The 13,092-nt window shown below is 42.1% G+C and overlaps 1 protein-coding gene across 7 annotated transcripts in view; it reads left to right on the top strand.

Annotated features, from left to right (window-relative positions):
- Positions 1 to 13,092, top strand: part of GRIP2 (glutamate receptor interacting protein 2) — a 323,541-nt gene that overhangs the window by 108,050 nt on the left and 202,399 nt on the right. Inside the window, exon 1 of one of the 7 annotated variants that reach the window (XM_061618436.1) lies at positions 4,882 to 4,973. The exons of the other annotated variants lie outside the window; for them this stretch is intronic. Coding sequence (XP_061474420.1) covers positions 4,934 to 4,973 — 40 coding nt within the window. The 5' untranslated portion in view covers positions 4,882 to 4,933. Of the gene's footprint in view, positions 1 to 4,881; positions 4,974 to 13,092 lie in introns of those variants that run through there. 7 annotated transcript variants of the gene reach the window in all.

Here is a 13,092-nt window from a genome sequence, read left to right as displayed (position 1 = left end):
GGTGACTCAGGAAAGAAAATGTGCAACTGTAAATTGGTGGTTATGTTTGAAATGAGTGCTTAATGTAAAGTTGATTAATGAAATGTTGGCTGTGTGCTGCTCTTCTGTAATTGAAAAAAGTGTTCAGATAAACAAATGATTAACAAAAAAACCTCTTCAAACTCTATTAGAGTGGTACCTCAAAGCTCCACTCTTAGCCTGTTTCTGAGCAGGGCCACCTATGGGTGGACCCAAAAGTCCTACACATGCAGGCCTTCATGCAAAAGATGGCACAGATATGAATAAAAATGGCATGTGCTAGTTTCATGTGTAGATGCAAATTTGGAAATGATTACTATAATGTAAATTTAATGTTTAAATGGAAATACAACAAATCTCACCATAAAAGAGAAGACTGTGAGTCTGTGACCGATAGCCCACCCAATCTGCTGCCCAGTTATTTAGCTGCTAATGGTTGATGGGCAGCTTCAAAGACTTTGTTCTTTTTTTATCTTTTAACTGAATTTTGGATTGGACAGCCCTTCAAATGGAACAGGAGTGAGGAACTTGTGGCCCTCCAGATGTTGTTAGACTCCAACACTCATAAGTCCCAGTCAGCACAACCAATTGTCAGGGATGATGGGAGTTGTAGTCTGATGATATCTGGAGGGCTATTGGTAGTGCTTTTTTGTGACAGTACTCACTGGTACAAAATACTGTCACCTTGTGTGTGTGTGTGTGTGTGTGTCCCCTTGGTAGCCATTTTGTGCTGGCAGCCATGGCATTTCAAGCAAGATATGAGTACCAGCACTTTATTTTTTACACACCCAAAAAACCCCTCTGGCTACAGGTTTCCCATCCCTAATGTTTTGTGTTGTGTTACAGCCTCACCCTGGGCATTAACCATACAAACGTTTATTGCAGGGCTAGTCTGAAATATATGGAAAAAATACATGGCTTCCATCTCGGTCTCTCTGTGTGTGTTTCAGATTTCTTAATGCATGTATCAGGGCTGTTAAGCATGGGAATAGGATAAAAAGGGCTACACTTCTGATATATTCAGCTTCATTGTCATTGGTGTAACTAGTGCAGTGTACCCACCCCATACTAACAGTTTCCAAATATATTGATTTTCTGAAAAAATTCCAAAGCTCACCATGATTCTTCTTGGAAAATGCTGTGATGAAAGGATTCTAATTGCAAACTCAACTCTGTTACTAATTGCATGTATTAAAGACAACTGTGGTGTTTTTCTCCTAATAACAAATTACAGAGCAAACTTACCCTCTGTGTGCTTTTAGTTTTTTGATTTTCCTAATTTTAGTTTTCTGCTCAGGGCCCTTGAACCCAAAGCAGCTGACTTTGTCCCAATATGGAGATGTTGCTGTGCATAAATCATAGTACCGTGGTTAATTTCTACCATCTGTTACAATTCTCAATCTCCCCCCTTCTTTTTTTAATGGGTTCCAGGGTACGATCTCAAGGTACATGAAACCATTACCTTGCTAAAACTAAGCAGGTCTGAGTCTGGTCAGTGATGATGGGTGACTGCTTGAGAACCATATGTATGCTGCCTTGGATTCCATGATGGCACAAAGGCAGGATATAAATGTAAGAGAGTAAATGGATACATATCTAAAGATGCATTGGGGTTGGCAAACACTTTGCAACCATTCCTCAGAGGCCTCTTAAAATTGCTCTGTAAGGCAGATGTTGCAAATGTAGAATGACCTGTGTGTGCAATATCTCATCTCTACATTGAAATCAAGCATGTCCCCCACCCCACCCCTCCCAACACACATACCAAGGCAAATGGCAAAAAAAAAGTGTCTGGTGCATAGCCTGAATCATATCATGAGCCTCTGTGCACAAACAGCTCACAACACAATTACCATTATTTGGAGAAAATTAAAGTAGTCTCTGTGTAATAGCCATAATGTGCAACAGCTAGTAGGGTGCATGATTGCAGACTAGCTATTTTCAGACTACCAATATTTCTGTGAGAAAATGAAATGTCTACATCACTAAACTTTCATCCATTATCATGTGTGGTTCCTGATCAGTATTCATTTCATTAAAGAAAGAGACTTCCCATTAAGTAGTGTAGTGGGAAATTCAGAAGTTCAGGATCCCTTTATGATAGTCACATGATAATTCCCTTTTTATTTTTTATTATGCTGCTGGGTTGAGAATGTGATCCTTGTTAATGTCTTCTCCCACAGCAACAGATATCCCTATGAGCCAATCAGCATGAAAAGGGAGAGGGTTAGCTACTGAAAAGAGTCTTCTCAGTGGCTGACTCACCTCTTTTCACTGCAGTTGGCTCCAATCAGCAGGAAAGAAAGCATGTTAAAAGACTTCTCAGTGCCTAACATACTCCCATTTCATGCTGATTGGTCCATTGGATACTTGAGACATGGGGACCCTGCTCCCAAAAAAGTAAGGGGTCTAAGACTCCTGAACAACTACACCCCTGTTCCCATGTCAAGATAAAAATCTTATGCTGCTCCATTTGTGGCCATTGTCCTGCTCATTCTCTCTTCTATTTAAATAAATAATACCATGTTTCCACCATTACACCTGTTCAACTCATCACCATAGATACCTTGGTACCTTTTCAAAGATGAATTTAAACCTACATTTCCCAGTTATGTAATCAAGCTTCTTCATGATCCCATTTAAGCTCTCCTCCACTCACCATTTTATTTTTAGCACTCTACATTTAATTCATTAGCGTATGTTGGAGCATATCAATATACTACTATGAAAATTCAGTGCTATTAAAAACTCAGGCTTTGAGTTCTGAACACATAATGAATGGAAAATACTTGGAGATGAATACCAGGATAGAGATTGTCAAGATTGTTGGTCTGGGTGCTCCCTAGCTCTCTGATCTTTAAATATAGAACTCAGATGGGTAGCTTTTCCAGCTGCTGGAACACGCTTTCTGAACCTCTTTCCCTCAAGCCATCCTAAGGGAAGATGAAAGGAGTAGTCAGATAACACAATGTCCAGCCCCTTATTATAGACACAAACTAGCCAAAGATTAGCAATGTTTATGTCTCTTTGGTTTCAGTGATATATTTTCAGTGAGAGATGCCTAGCTTTCCCATAAAATCAATAGGACATAAAGTATTAACTCTGGTGAGATCATGGCCAATATGTGATGAAGTGTGGGAAGATGGAGTCATGCAGGCTGGCCTTGTGGTCTTGCTTTGGATCTGAGCCCTTCTTTAGCAATATCAGCTCTCCTTCATAGCCTGCCTTGCCATTGCTGCCTTCTTGAATGTGTTCAACCTGGTATATTTAGCAATCTCAAACTTGGCAAATTCTAAAACTCAGCAACATGGCCATGCAGATTGGGGCTAAAGTGTTGACTCCACAGTTGTCAGCACTGTTGGTGAAGCTGACAGTGAGATTGCCAAAGGAGGTTGCAGAAAGCAAAGGAATGTCTACTGGATGTCTTCTTTATTGTTGGCATATAGGGAAAAAAATCATATTTCCAGTGGACAGTAGAATGCTTCTCTCTTCTTCACATGTCCATTACATTTCAGAAGTGAACCCCAGCAGAGTGTTTTTACATGAAGATCACAAGCGTTTTTACACAGCTTTAGACTGAGAGCTCTTCCAGATGGACTGGTGTGCAAGTGTCCGGTACATTAAATCAAACTGATTAGCAGCCTCAGTTTGGGTGATCACAGTCCAAATTGGCAGCTGTGGCCGTGGCACTAGGTTGCTTCACCATTAGAACTTCTTGGGAGAAATACCACTTCTGTTGTTCAACAAGGTATAATTTTTCCTACTCCTCTTCCCTTCTCTGTAGCAGAGTCCATATTCAGCTTTTTGGTGCTTTTGTAATTAATGGGGGGGACACCCCAAAGCTTAGATCTTCGATCTTCATCATGTGCAAACCAGATAGTGTAAATAGGTGCAGCATGGCCAGTTTGCCCTTCTAAAGAAGGGTTAAATTGAATTATCAGGCTAAGGAAGTGCTGCTTCAGGCTCCCGTGCCCAGGCTCTGTGTTTAGAGAAGGGAGTATAATGCTTTGACAGCAGCTTGACATTGCCTTGAAAGGTGCTGGAAGCCATACAGTTGGTTGATAAAGGGGGTGGGATGAGAGTGAAGAGTGTGGAGCAATACTGCAGCGTTTGCAGTCTTCTCTCCCACTTTGAAATGTTGCTGCCTGCAATTTAGGAAGATTTTCTGCCTATCTTTAAGCCATTGTTACTGCCTGCCAACCAGCACTTGTGCTGCTGGATTGAGCAAAGGAAGGAAATCTTTTGGTTTAGAGACACAATCCAGAGATTTAAATTCAGCCTTGTGGGGATTGCTATGAATTTTTCCTGGGTGAGAGCAATAAAAGGCTCTTGTCTAAAAGGCAATCACACCAATGCGGGATGAGGGCTGCTCTCCCCCAGCATAGTCTAAGTTGCAATTCTGCTGGCCAGGAAGTGTCCGCTTTCCATTCGCTGCACAGACTGAGAAGCTGATGTTCAGTTTGGTTCATACCGTTTATCCTTCAGCTAGCGGTTCTCTTTAATGCCTACATTTAGAAACCCTTTTACTATTCTATGTCCTGGCAAGCCAGTTTGACAAATCTGTTGCTGGAATTTCTTAGAGAACAGACCAAAATTCTTTCACCCCTTAGCTTTTATTATTATTATTATTATTATTATTATCCTCAACATTCTGACTCTTGAGATCCTGACTGTTTTTTATTTGATTTCAAGGGAGGCTGCCATTTGTTAAGTGTCAATCTGGTGGAGTTGATAGGACTTGGTTTCCCTTTAAGTGGAGGAGTGTATCGTTTGTGCAGTATAACCCTGCTGTCTTGTGGGAGACTGCCTAAGAGTGAGGCTGCTGTAATGTGATTCCTGTGCCATCCAAGGCAGGAAGAGGGAGAGGAGCCCCTCTTGCAATTTAGCTGAATGCTTTGATAGATAAATAGCAGACATGCTTTGCGGGCTGAAAAAGGATTTGCAGTCAGATTTCGGTGAGTGAAACATGACATCTTTACCTCCCATTTCTTTTCATTTTCATTCTTTTGTTGTTGTTGAAGAAAACTTGATCCTTCAAACTTGTTTTTTTTAAACTAACCTAAAGCTCACCCTTAGTAGAAAGAAGTCTCTTAAAATCTATTTTAATCTTTCCCTGTGACTTCAATGGTTTTGGTTTAAGCAGCTATGTTTATGTGTTCATTTACATGTAATTAATTTGACTTTGTAACCTTGGAAACTGTGGGCTACTATACTGTGCCCCTTTTTGAAAAAGTCTTTGTGATAGCTTTCATGATTTTTTTTTAAATGTGGGCTTTGTACATAGCTCTGTACAATTTTGTATTTCCCCTGTTACTATAAAGCTGGGTTTTCATTGAAAGGAGAAGGGACAGTCTGTGTGAGTAGTAAAAAAAGCATGCTAAATATAGACAGATTGCTAACTCTGTACAGTGGTCTTCTTAGGATCAAGCAGTCGGTCTCGTGTAATGCAACATATTAATGGTTCTAATGCACTAAAAAATTGCCAGTATGATAAGAGTTATTCCATACGTTGTGGATTAAGGATGTACATACAGGTAGACCCAGTGTACAGCACTATATTTGAAATGGATCGTGTGCACCTATTTTACCATGTGTTCACACTGATGAAGCCATAAGCTATGAAGTGGTCCTCAAGAATTGCACTTTGATAGTTTACTTTCCCAAATATCGCCACATTATTTTTTTCTGTCTCTTTTTATCTTGGAGAAGAGGACTAAAGAGTATTCTTTCTGTTGTGGCTTTGCAGGCTGAATAGGTATTACAACAACCTGATAGTAAGAGTGAGCTGACAATGATAAAATGCAACCAAGCTTAATTGCGCTTATTGAGTCCTGCTATCATTGGGTTTTGCAGCCGTCATTTTCAAATGTGCTGCTGCATCAAGGTTGTCTTCCTCTGACTTAAGTGCTCTCCTTCTAAAAACTGCAGCAACTTGAGAAAAGAGTTTTATCCCAAGGAACAGGAGAGTACCCATATTAGTAGTCTGTTACAGGAAAAAACTACAGTCTAGGGGTCCTTTAAGGACTGATAGGGTTTTGTGGCATTTTCTTTTGTGAACTAGAATCTACTTCATCAGGTGCCTTCACAGCTGTTTGACCCTGCGGTTGACATTTTGTTCCCCTATGCGCGTGCACACACACACCAACTGAGGGTAACACTTCGTGAACACTTGTACCACAATACACTTGGATGCTAAGGTGCCACTAAACTCTGTTAATCTTTGAAAGGTAACTTCTTGGCTGCCTGTCTGATCTGATTGGAATAAATGAAGTTGTTAAGGCAAACTTGTAATCCTGTCTTAGCTTCTTCCACCTCTGACCTCTTAACCTTGTTTTATATAATAAAAATATGCAGTTTGGACAAATAAACCTACTCATGTATTCTGTACAGCAATTAACCATGATTTAGGTCAGTTAGTGTTATAAGATAACTTCATTCTTTGCAAGTTTGGCTCATAAATGACTTGCGAGATAGAGAGGATGAGAATGCTGAATGAGATGGATATTGTAGCAAATATTAAGTTGTATTCAACTGACTCCTACTCAGAGTAAACCTACTGAAATTAATAAACCTGTCTATTGGGTTCAATGGGAGTTAATCCCAGGTAAGTGTGTATTAGACTGCAGCCTTAGGGTGGTATTCAATGCTAGTCCTCCTCAAAGTAGACTTATTGAAGTTAATGGACATGACTAAATTAGGTTCATTAATCTCAATGGATATACTCTGAGCAGGACTTAGTTAAAGACAATCCTTATTTTTGTTACTGGAAGACCTTTTCACAAGACCAACAGGTCTGGTATCACTATGTGAAAGCCTTAAAGCCACACAAACTGTACTTCAGGCAAAATGTAAAAATAACTATCTCTAAGCTTTCTCCTCAACAGTGTCAACATTCACGGTCCCAGATGAATGCTCATGCATATCTGAAAACAGATACTTTAAAAGAATCAATAGGCCGTCCTGCCATATAAATACTTCCAGGGCAGCTTACAAGTTAATTTCTTCACATCTTTGATATATACCAGTGAATGTTGTCAATTGAATTGAGGATGTTTCTGTTCAATATTCACCAGTGTACCTCTGACTTCTTAGATATTCAAAAAGCTAATCTGGAATTGTCAGTATTTAAATGTTAATACCAACAGCATTCACCAAAATCCAGAAATTCACTGTAAGCACATGTATGTTACAGTGCCTACATTTACATAGGTGGGAACTTTTGGTTAATAAAATACCACTGCCTTGTATAATTTCTAGGACCATCATGACAACCTTCTACCAATTTTCCCATTACTGGATACATACATTCCTTATCCCTATTTCACTTCTTGTGAGACCTGACTTCTAGTAAATTTATTAAGTTGTTTATTTATTACATTTATACCCCGGCTTTCTTTTCATGAAACCCAAGGCGGCTTACATATGGTTCCCAGACAATCTCCCATCCAGGCACTGACCAGACCTGACCCTGCTTAGCTTCAGCAGGGAGCTTGTTAAAGTATATTTATATTTTAAGAATTGTTATATTTAAATATAACATATACATTAATGTTAAAGATAAATAAGCCAAGCCTTTCCTGAATTAAATTCTTGTTTTTAGTCCTCTGATCATCATCTAGTTTTGTACTTTATTTTAACTGTATCCCTTTTGGTGTGTATTTCATACCTTTACTCTTCTGTACACTGTTTTCCTAGGTTAAAATGTGAGCAGTTTAAAATAAAATAGGGATTATATTTGGATTTTTCTGTGTGAACTGCTTTTTAAATTTTTGTAAGATAAGCAGTGGAATAGCAACAGAAATAATGGTGATCAGAGTAGGTGAAAGACCAGTGTTCATCCCCTCTTCAGTTGACTGCCAGCAACTCCTGTTGCCATACCCATCACTCCCTCCTTCCAAACATCATTCTTGCCTATTGAGCTAACTTGATGCTTGCTATTTGGCCCCTGGGCACTCCGGATGCTGGTGCCTCTGTGTAAAGTCCTCTGGGCCTTTTACCATGGATCCCTTATTTTAATAATGAGATCTTCCCTATTTGGCTGTGTGGGATTGTGCTCAACCTAGGAACTTTCAGGTATGGAAGGAGGTATGGATTTGTGACATTACCCCTCAATTGGGAAGCAGTACAAAACCTCTGGAATGGTCAGGCCTGGTATAACTAATAGGAGCTGGCCTGTTGCCTTTGTCCAGTCAGCAGTGCAGTACAATCTGCTTTTATTTTTCTGCTTCACCTGAAAATCTGGCTCTGGCTCTGGCCTCCATCTCTACTTCAGCAACTACCTTCAACGAGTTTGAACCTCAGACCCAGGTGCTGTTTCCTTGGAGGTGTGATTTCACCCCAAAAAAGTCCCTTTTAACAGTATTAAACTCTATTGCAGGATATAATCTTAGGGCACGTGATGCATTCACATTACTGAAGTTAAGCAGGTTTGAGTCTGGTCAGCACTTAGATGGGGAGGCTGCCTGGGAGACCCATGTGTATCACACATTGCAGATTAAGGGTGTATTGCTGAGAATATTGTGGCTGTTGGCGAGTGACAGCCTTCCTGGCTGAGGTAGTCTAGCGTAGTGGTCCTGGTGGCTTAATCATAGTTGCAGAGGACACCGTGAGTCCAGCTCTAGATCTCGTGACCTCCATGGTGACCATGGGGTTGTCTCAAATGGACATCAGCACAACACACGGAGTAGGACATAACTTTGATTCGGTCTTTGCTCCAAGGCGGGTGGTGGTGGTCTGGAACCAAGCAGAGCGGATATTGCCCCGTTGTCGTGGTTTGACCACCTCCTGGTGAAGTTTGTTCTTGCAGCAGCTGCTCCTGTCTGCAAAAACGTGGGACCAATTTGGATGGTCTGCCCTCAGAGGCTGATGGATCCTGAAAGATTTGTGATGGCTCTGACGGATTTTCCAGTGGATAGATCAAGCATTCCTGTTTATGGTCTTGTTTCACTGTGGAACAGTGAGATGAGTAAGGCCACCACCATGATGGCTCCTGAGGGTCCTCTCTAGCACAGTAGAGATCGTGTTGCTCCCTGATATATCCCAAGAAGCCAAAGTTGATGAAGCAGGCTGAAAGAAGACTGGACCACAAGTAGCAGCAATCTTGCTCTGAGGCTGACCAAACACATGTTAGGATATATAATCGTGCCTACCACGTGGTAGTAAAGGCAGTGAAGAAGTCAACTTCGTAGTGACTTAGATGCTGCTGCTGCTCTGAATGAGGTGGCCAGTGCAATGTCTAGGCCAGGGTTATGGAACCATTTCCAGTTGGTGTGGCCTGATGATGGGGACAGGATACTTGCTGCAACCACTTGCCGTCTGGACCCCTGCCCTTACCAGCTGGTTAAAGCTAGCCGGAGCAGGGTGGCTAGTGGGTCCAGGGTGTTGTGAATGCAGCATTGCTGGTGCCAGCACCCTTAACGAGGCAGTGATGCAGACTCCTTAAAAAGCCTGGATCCAGTGGTGTGTAACAATTGATGGCCAGTTGGCAATACCCTATTCGGGGGGAAGATGGTGGAGAGGGTAGTGGCAGAGCAACTACAAGTGTTCCTAGATGACACTGATTATCTGGATCCAATTCATTCTGTCTTTAAGTATGGTTTCAGGATTGAATCGGCCTTGGTCACCCTGATAGATGACTTGTGTTGGGATAGGGACAGGGAGAATGTGACCTGTTACTATTACTCAGTCTCTCAGCAGCTTTTGACACCAATGACCATGGTATCCTTTTGGATCAACTGTGTGGGATGAATATCAGAAGCACTGTGCTACATTGGCTCCATTCCTACCTGCATGGTCAAATCCAGAAAGCAGCATTGGAGGAGTGGTCTTCAACTCTCTGGCACCTCTGCTATGGGGTTCTGCAGGGCACTATTTTGTCTCCAGTGCTATTTAACATCTATACGAAGCCTCTAAGAGTGGGCATTAGGGGTTCTGGAGCATGTTGCCATCAGTATGCTGATGGCACACAGCTCTGCTTCTCCATAACATTTGACTATGCAGTCTTTTAATGCAGTGGTGGACTGGATGAGGACTAGTAAACTCTGTCTGAATCCTGGGAAGACAGAGGCATTGGAGACCTAAGTGACTTCTGTGGCTAGGAGTGCCTTTTACCAGCTTAATCTGGTACACCAGCTGTATCTGCATCGGGATAACTTGGCCACTGTAGTCATTCACTGCAGTGGTAACCTTAAGACTGGATTACTGCAATGCACTCTATGTGGGACTGCCCTTGGGTCTGGTCTGGAAGCTCCAGCTGATGCAGGAGGTTGCAGCTAGATTGCTGATAGGGCAGATGGCCAACAGCATGTGAAACCTCTGCTAAAACTTCTGCACTGCTTGCATGCATGCTACTGGGCCAGGTTCAAGGTTCTTGCATTGATGTACAAAGCCATGAAGAACTTGGGTCCAAATTCAACATGGACTGGAGCCTTTATATCCCAGCCTGATTACTGATATGATCTGCACAAGCACTGTTTGTTGTCTCCCATGTTGCAGTAGCCTCACTGGCCTCAAGCAGAAGTCAGGCATTTAGTGTCACCAGTCCCATGCTGTGAAACACTCTTCCAGCTGAGATTCGACAGGCATCCCCGCTTTTGACTTTAAGGTGTCTTCTGAAATGTTTTCTGAGTAGCCAATCATTTTAATGATTGTTTGTATTGTTTTTAAATGTTTTTATGTTTCTATACGCATCCCTGATGTTTTGCAAGAGGGCAGGCTATAAATACTTTCATTAATAAATAAATTTCCTTGAACTTGGTGCAGCTTCCTTTTGGGTAGCTATGCATAAGACTTGGCTACAGCAGAGGTGGGGCAGCATCCACATGCTAGCAGCGGGCAGGGCCAGACAAAAAGTGGTCAGAGCAATGAATGTGATTCATACCATTGCACAGCAAACTACATTCCATCTAGGCCAAATTCAGAGAGTCCTATACACACCCCAGCACATCTCCCTCCCAATAAATTGCTTAATCCACCACATGGGCAAGCAAAATGCATTATACTAGCCAGACAAAAGCACTCAAGGAGGGTATAGAGCAGGGCTAAGGGTGTGTAAGCTCTGCACTGAGACAGCAGTGCAGACGGGGCTGGAAATTCCTGGGTATTTACATAACTCTCCCTAGCTACAGTTTTTCAGACTTGATGGAAAACAAACTCAGTGACAGTGCGGTTCAATGGTCAACAATTCCCCCTTTTTCCCATCATGTCTGTAACTCATTACAACAATAACAACAATACATTTCTCCAATACATCTCGCAATACAGCTTACATTTCAGTACAGTTCAAAACATCTCTGTACATTTAGCTAGAACTTTGTTCAATCAAACTTTCAACTCATTCCAAGCCTTGTCACCAGTTTGCCACATTTCTCCTCACACAAAGGCTTGGTCATTATGTCAGCCACCAAGTTGTTAGTGTCACAAAATGTCAGGTTAACGAACCCCTGCTGCACACAATCCCTTACGTGAAAGTATCTGACACTAATATGTTTTGTTCTTTCGGTATGAGCTTCTGATGTGGCTATCTTAATGCAGGTCTGATTGTCTTCATATACAGAAATCGGAAATTGCATATCAATGCCTATCTCCTGCATGAGCATTGCGAACCATTGTAGCTCATTACAGGCCTGTGATAGAGCCACATACTCTGCTTCTGCACTTGAGGTTGCCACCACATTTTGTTTCTTGCTGCTCCAGTCAATGCATGACCCGTGCCACATCACAACTATGCCAGAGGTTGACTTACGACGGCTCAGCTCCCCTGCATGATCTGCATCCACAAAACATTCAAGACCTCCTGTCTTTGCTCCTGACAAAACCAGACTCTTTGTCTTCGTGCCTTTCAGATAACGCACTATCCTTTTAATCCCTTGCCAGTCAGCCTCTGAAGGATGCTCTACCTTCCGGCTTAAAATGCTGACTGCATTACATATGTCTGGGCGAGACACCTTCACCAAATATTGCAATTTCCCTATTATGCGCCTGTACTTCTCAGGTTCTGTACAAGGTGTCTCTTGCACATTTTGTTGAAATGCCACAACCATTGGTGTCTTCACAACATTACATTCTATCATGTTGCATTCTTCTATGATTTGATTTATTTTACTTTCCTGACTCAATGTTATGCTTCCGTCTTCTGCACGCACAATATCCGTGCCTAAATAGTGTGTGACAGGCCCCAAATTCTTTGTGTCCACCTGCCTGCCCAGTTGCTCATTAAATTCTCGTTCCTCTTGCTGCTCATGATAAATATACATGATGTCATCAACGTAAACTGCACAGAACGTGGTTTTCACCCCCTGTCTCTTTATATACACACATGGATCTGCCTTGCATCTTTGGAATCCCATTCCATGCAACACTCTGTCCAATTTCTCATTCCAGCAGCGTGCACTTTGCCGCAGTCCATATATTGATTTATGCAGTTTACACACGAACCCTTCCTTTGACACAGAACCCGGAGGCAGTTCCATATATATCTCCTCTCTTAAATCACCATGTAGGAATGCCGTCCCTATATCGTAGTGATTTACACTCACGTTCTGCATCGCTGCCAGCTTCAGCAGCACACGAATGGACTCATGTTTCACAACCGGGGCGAAAACAGCATCATAATCTGTCCCATGCTGCTGGGTGAATCCCTTGGCAACCAAACGTGCCCTGTACCTCTGTACTTCCCCGGAACTTGCTTTCTTCTTCTTAAACACCCATCTGCAACCTATGGCCTTTTTCCCCATAGGTAACTTTACTAATGTCCACGTGCCATTCTGTTCCATGGCTTTAAATTCTTCCTGCATGGCCTGTTGCCACTTATTTTTCTCTGCCTCAGGCATCAGCCTAATTTCATTAAATGAGGTTGGTTCCACACATTCCACGTGCTTCATTTGAATGGTTAATGCCGACGGTGTCACAACAGCAGTCTGTTTACAGCCCTGACTGTCATTCTCTTTCCGCCCCATTAAACTCAAGGCATCAGCACACTTCACACCCATGGACATTCTAAACAGCCCTTGTGTCATAAAACCCTGACAGACAACTTTGCCTCTTCTCTGCACAAAACATTTTCCTCTATCAAAT

Source organism: Rhineura floridana, chromosome 3 (assembly GCF_030035675.1).
Source record: "Rhineura floridana isolate rRhiFlo1 chromosome 3, rRhiFlo1.hap2, whole genome shotgun sequence".
Classification (NCBI taxonomy): domain Eukaryota; kingdom Metazoa; phylum Chordata; class Lepidosauria; order Squamata; family Rhineuridae; genus Rhineura; species Rhineura floridana.
This window is presented reverse-complemented; position numbering and strand designations above follow the sequence as displayed.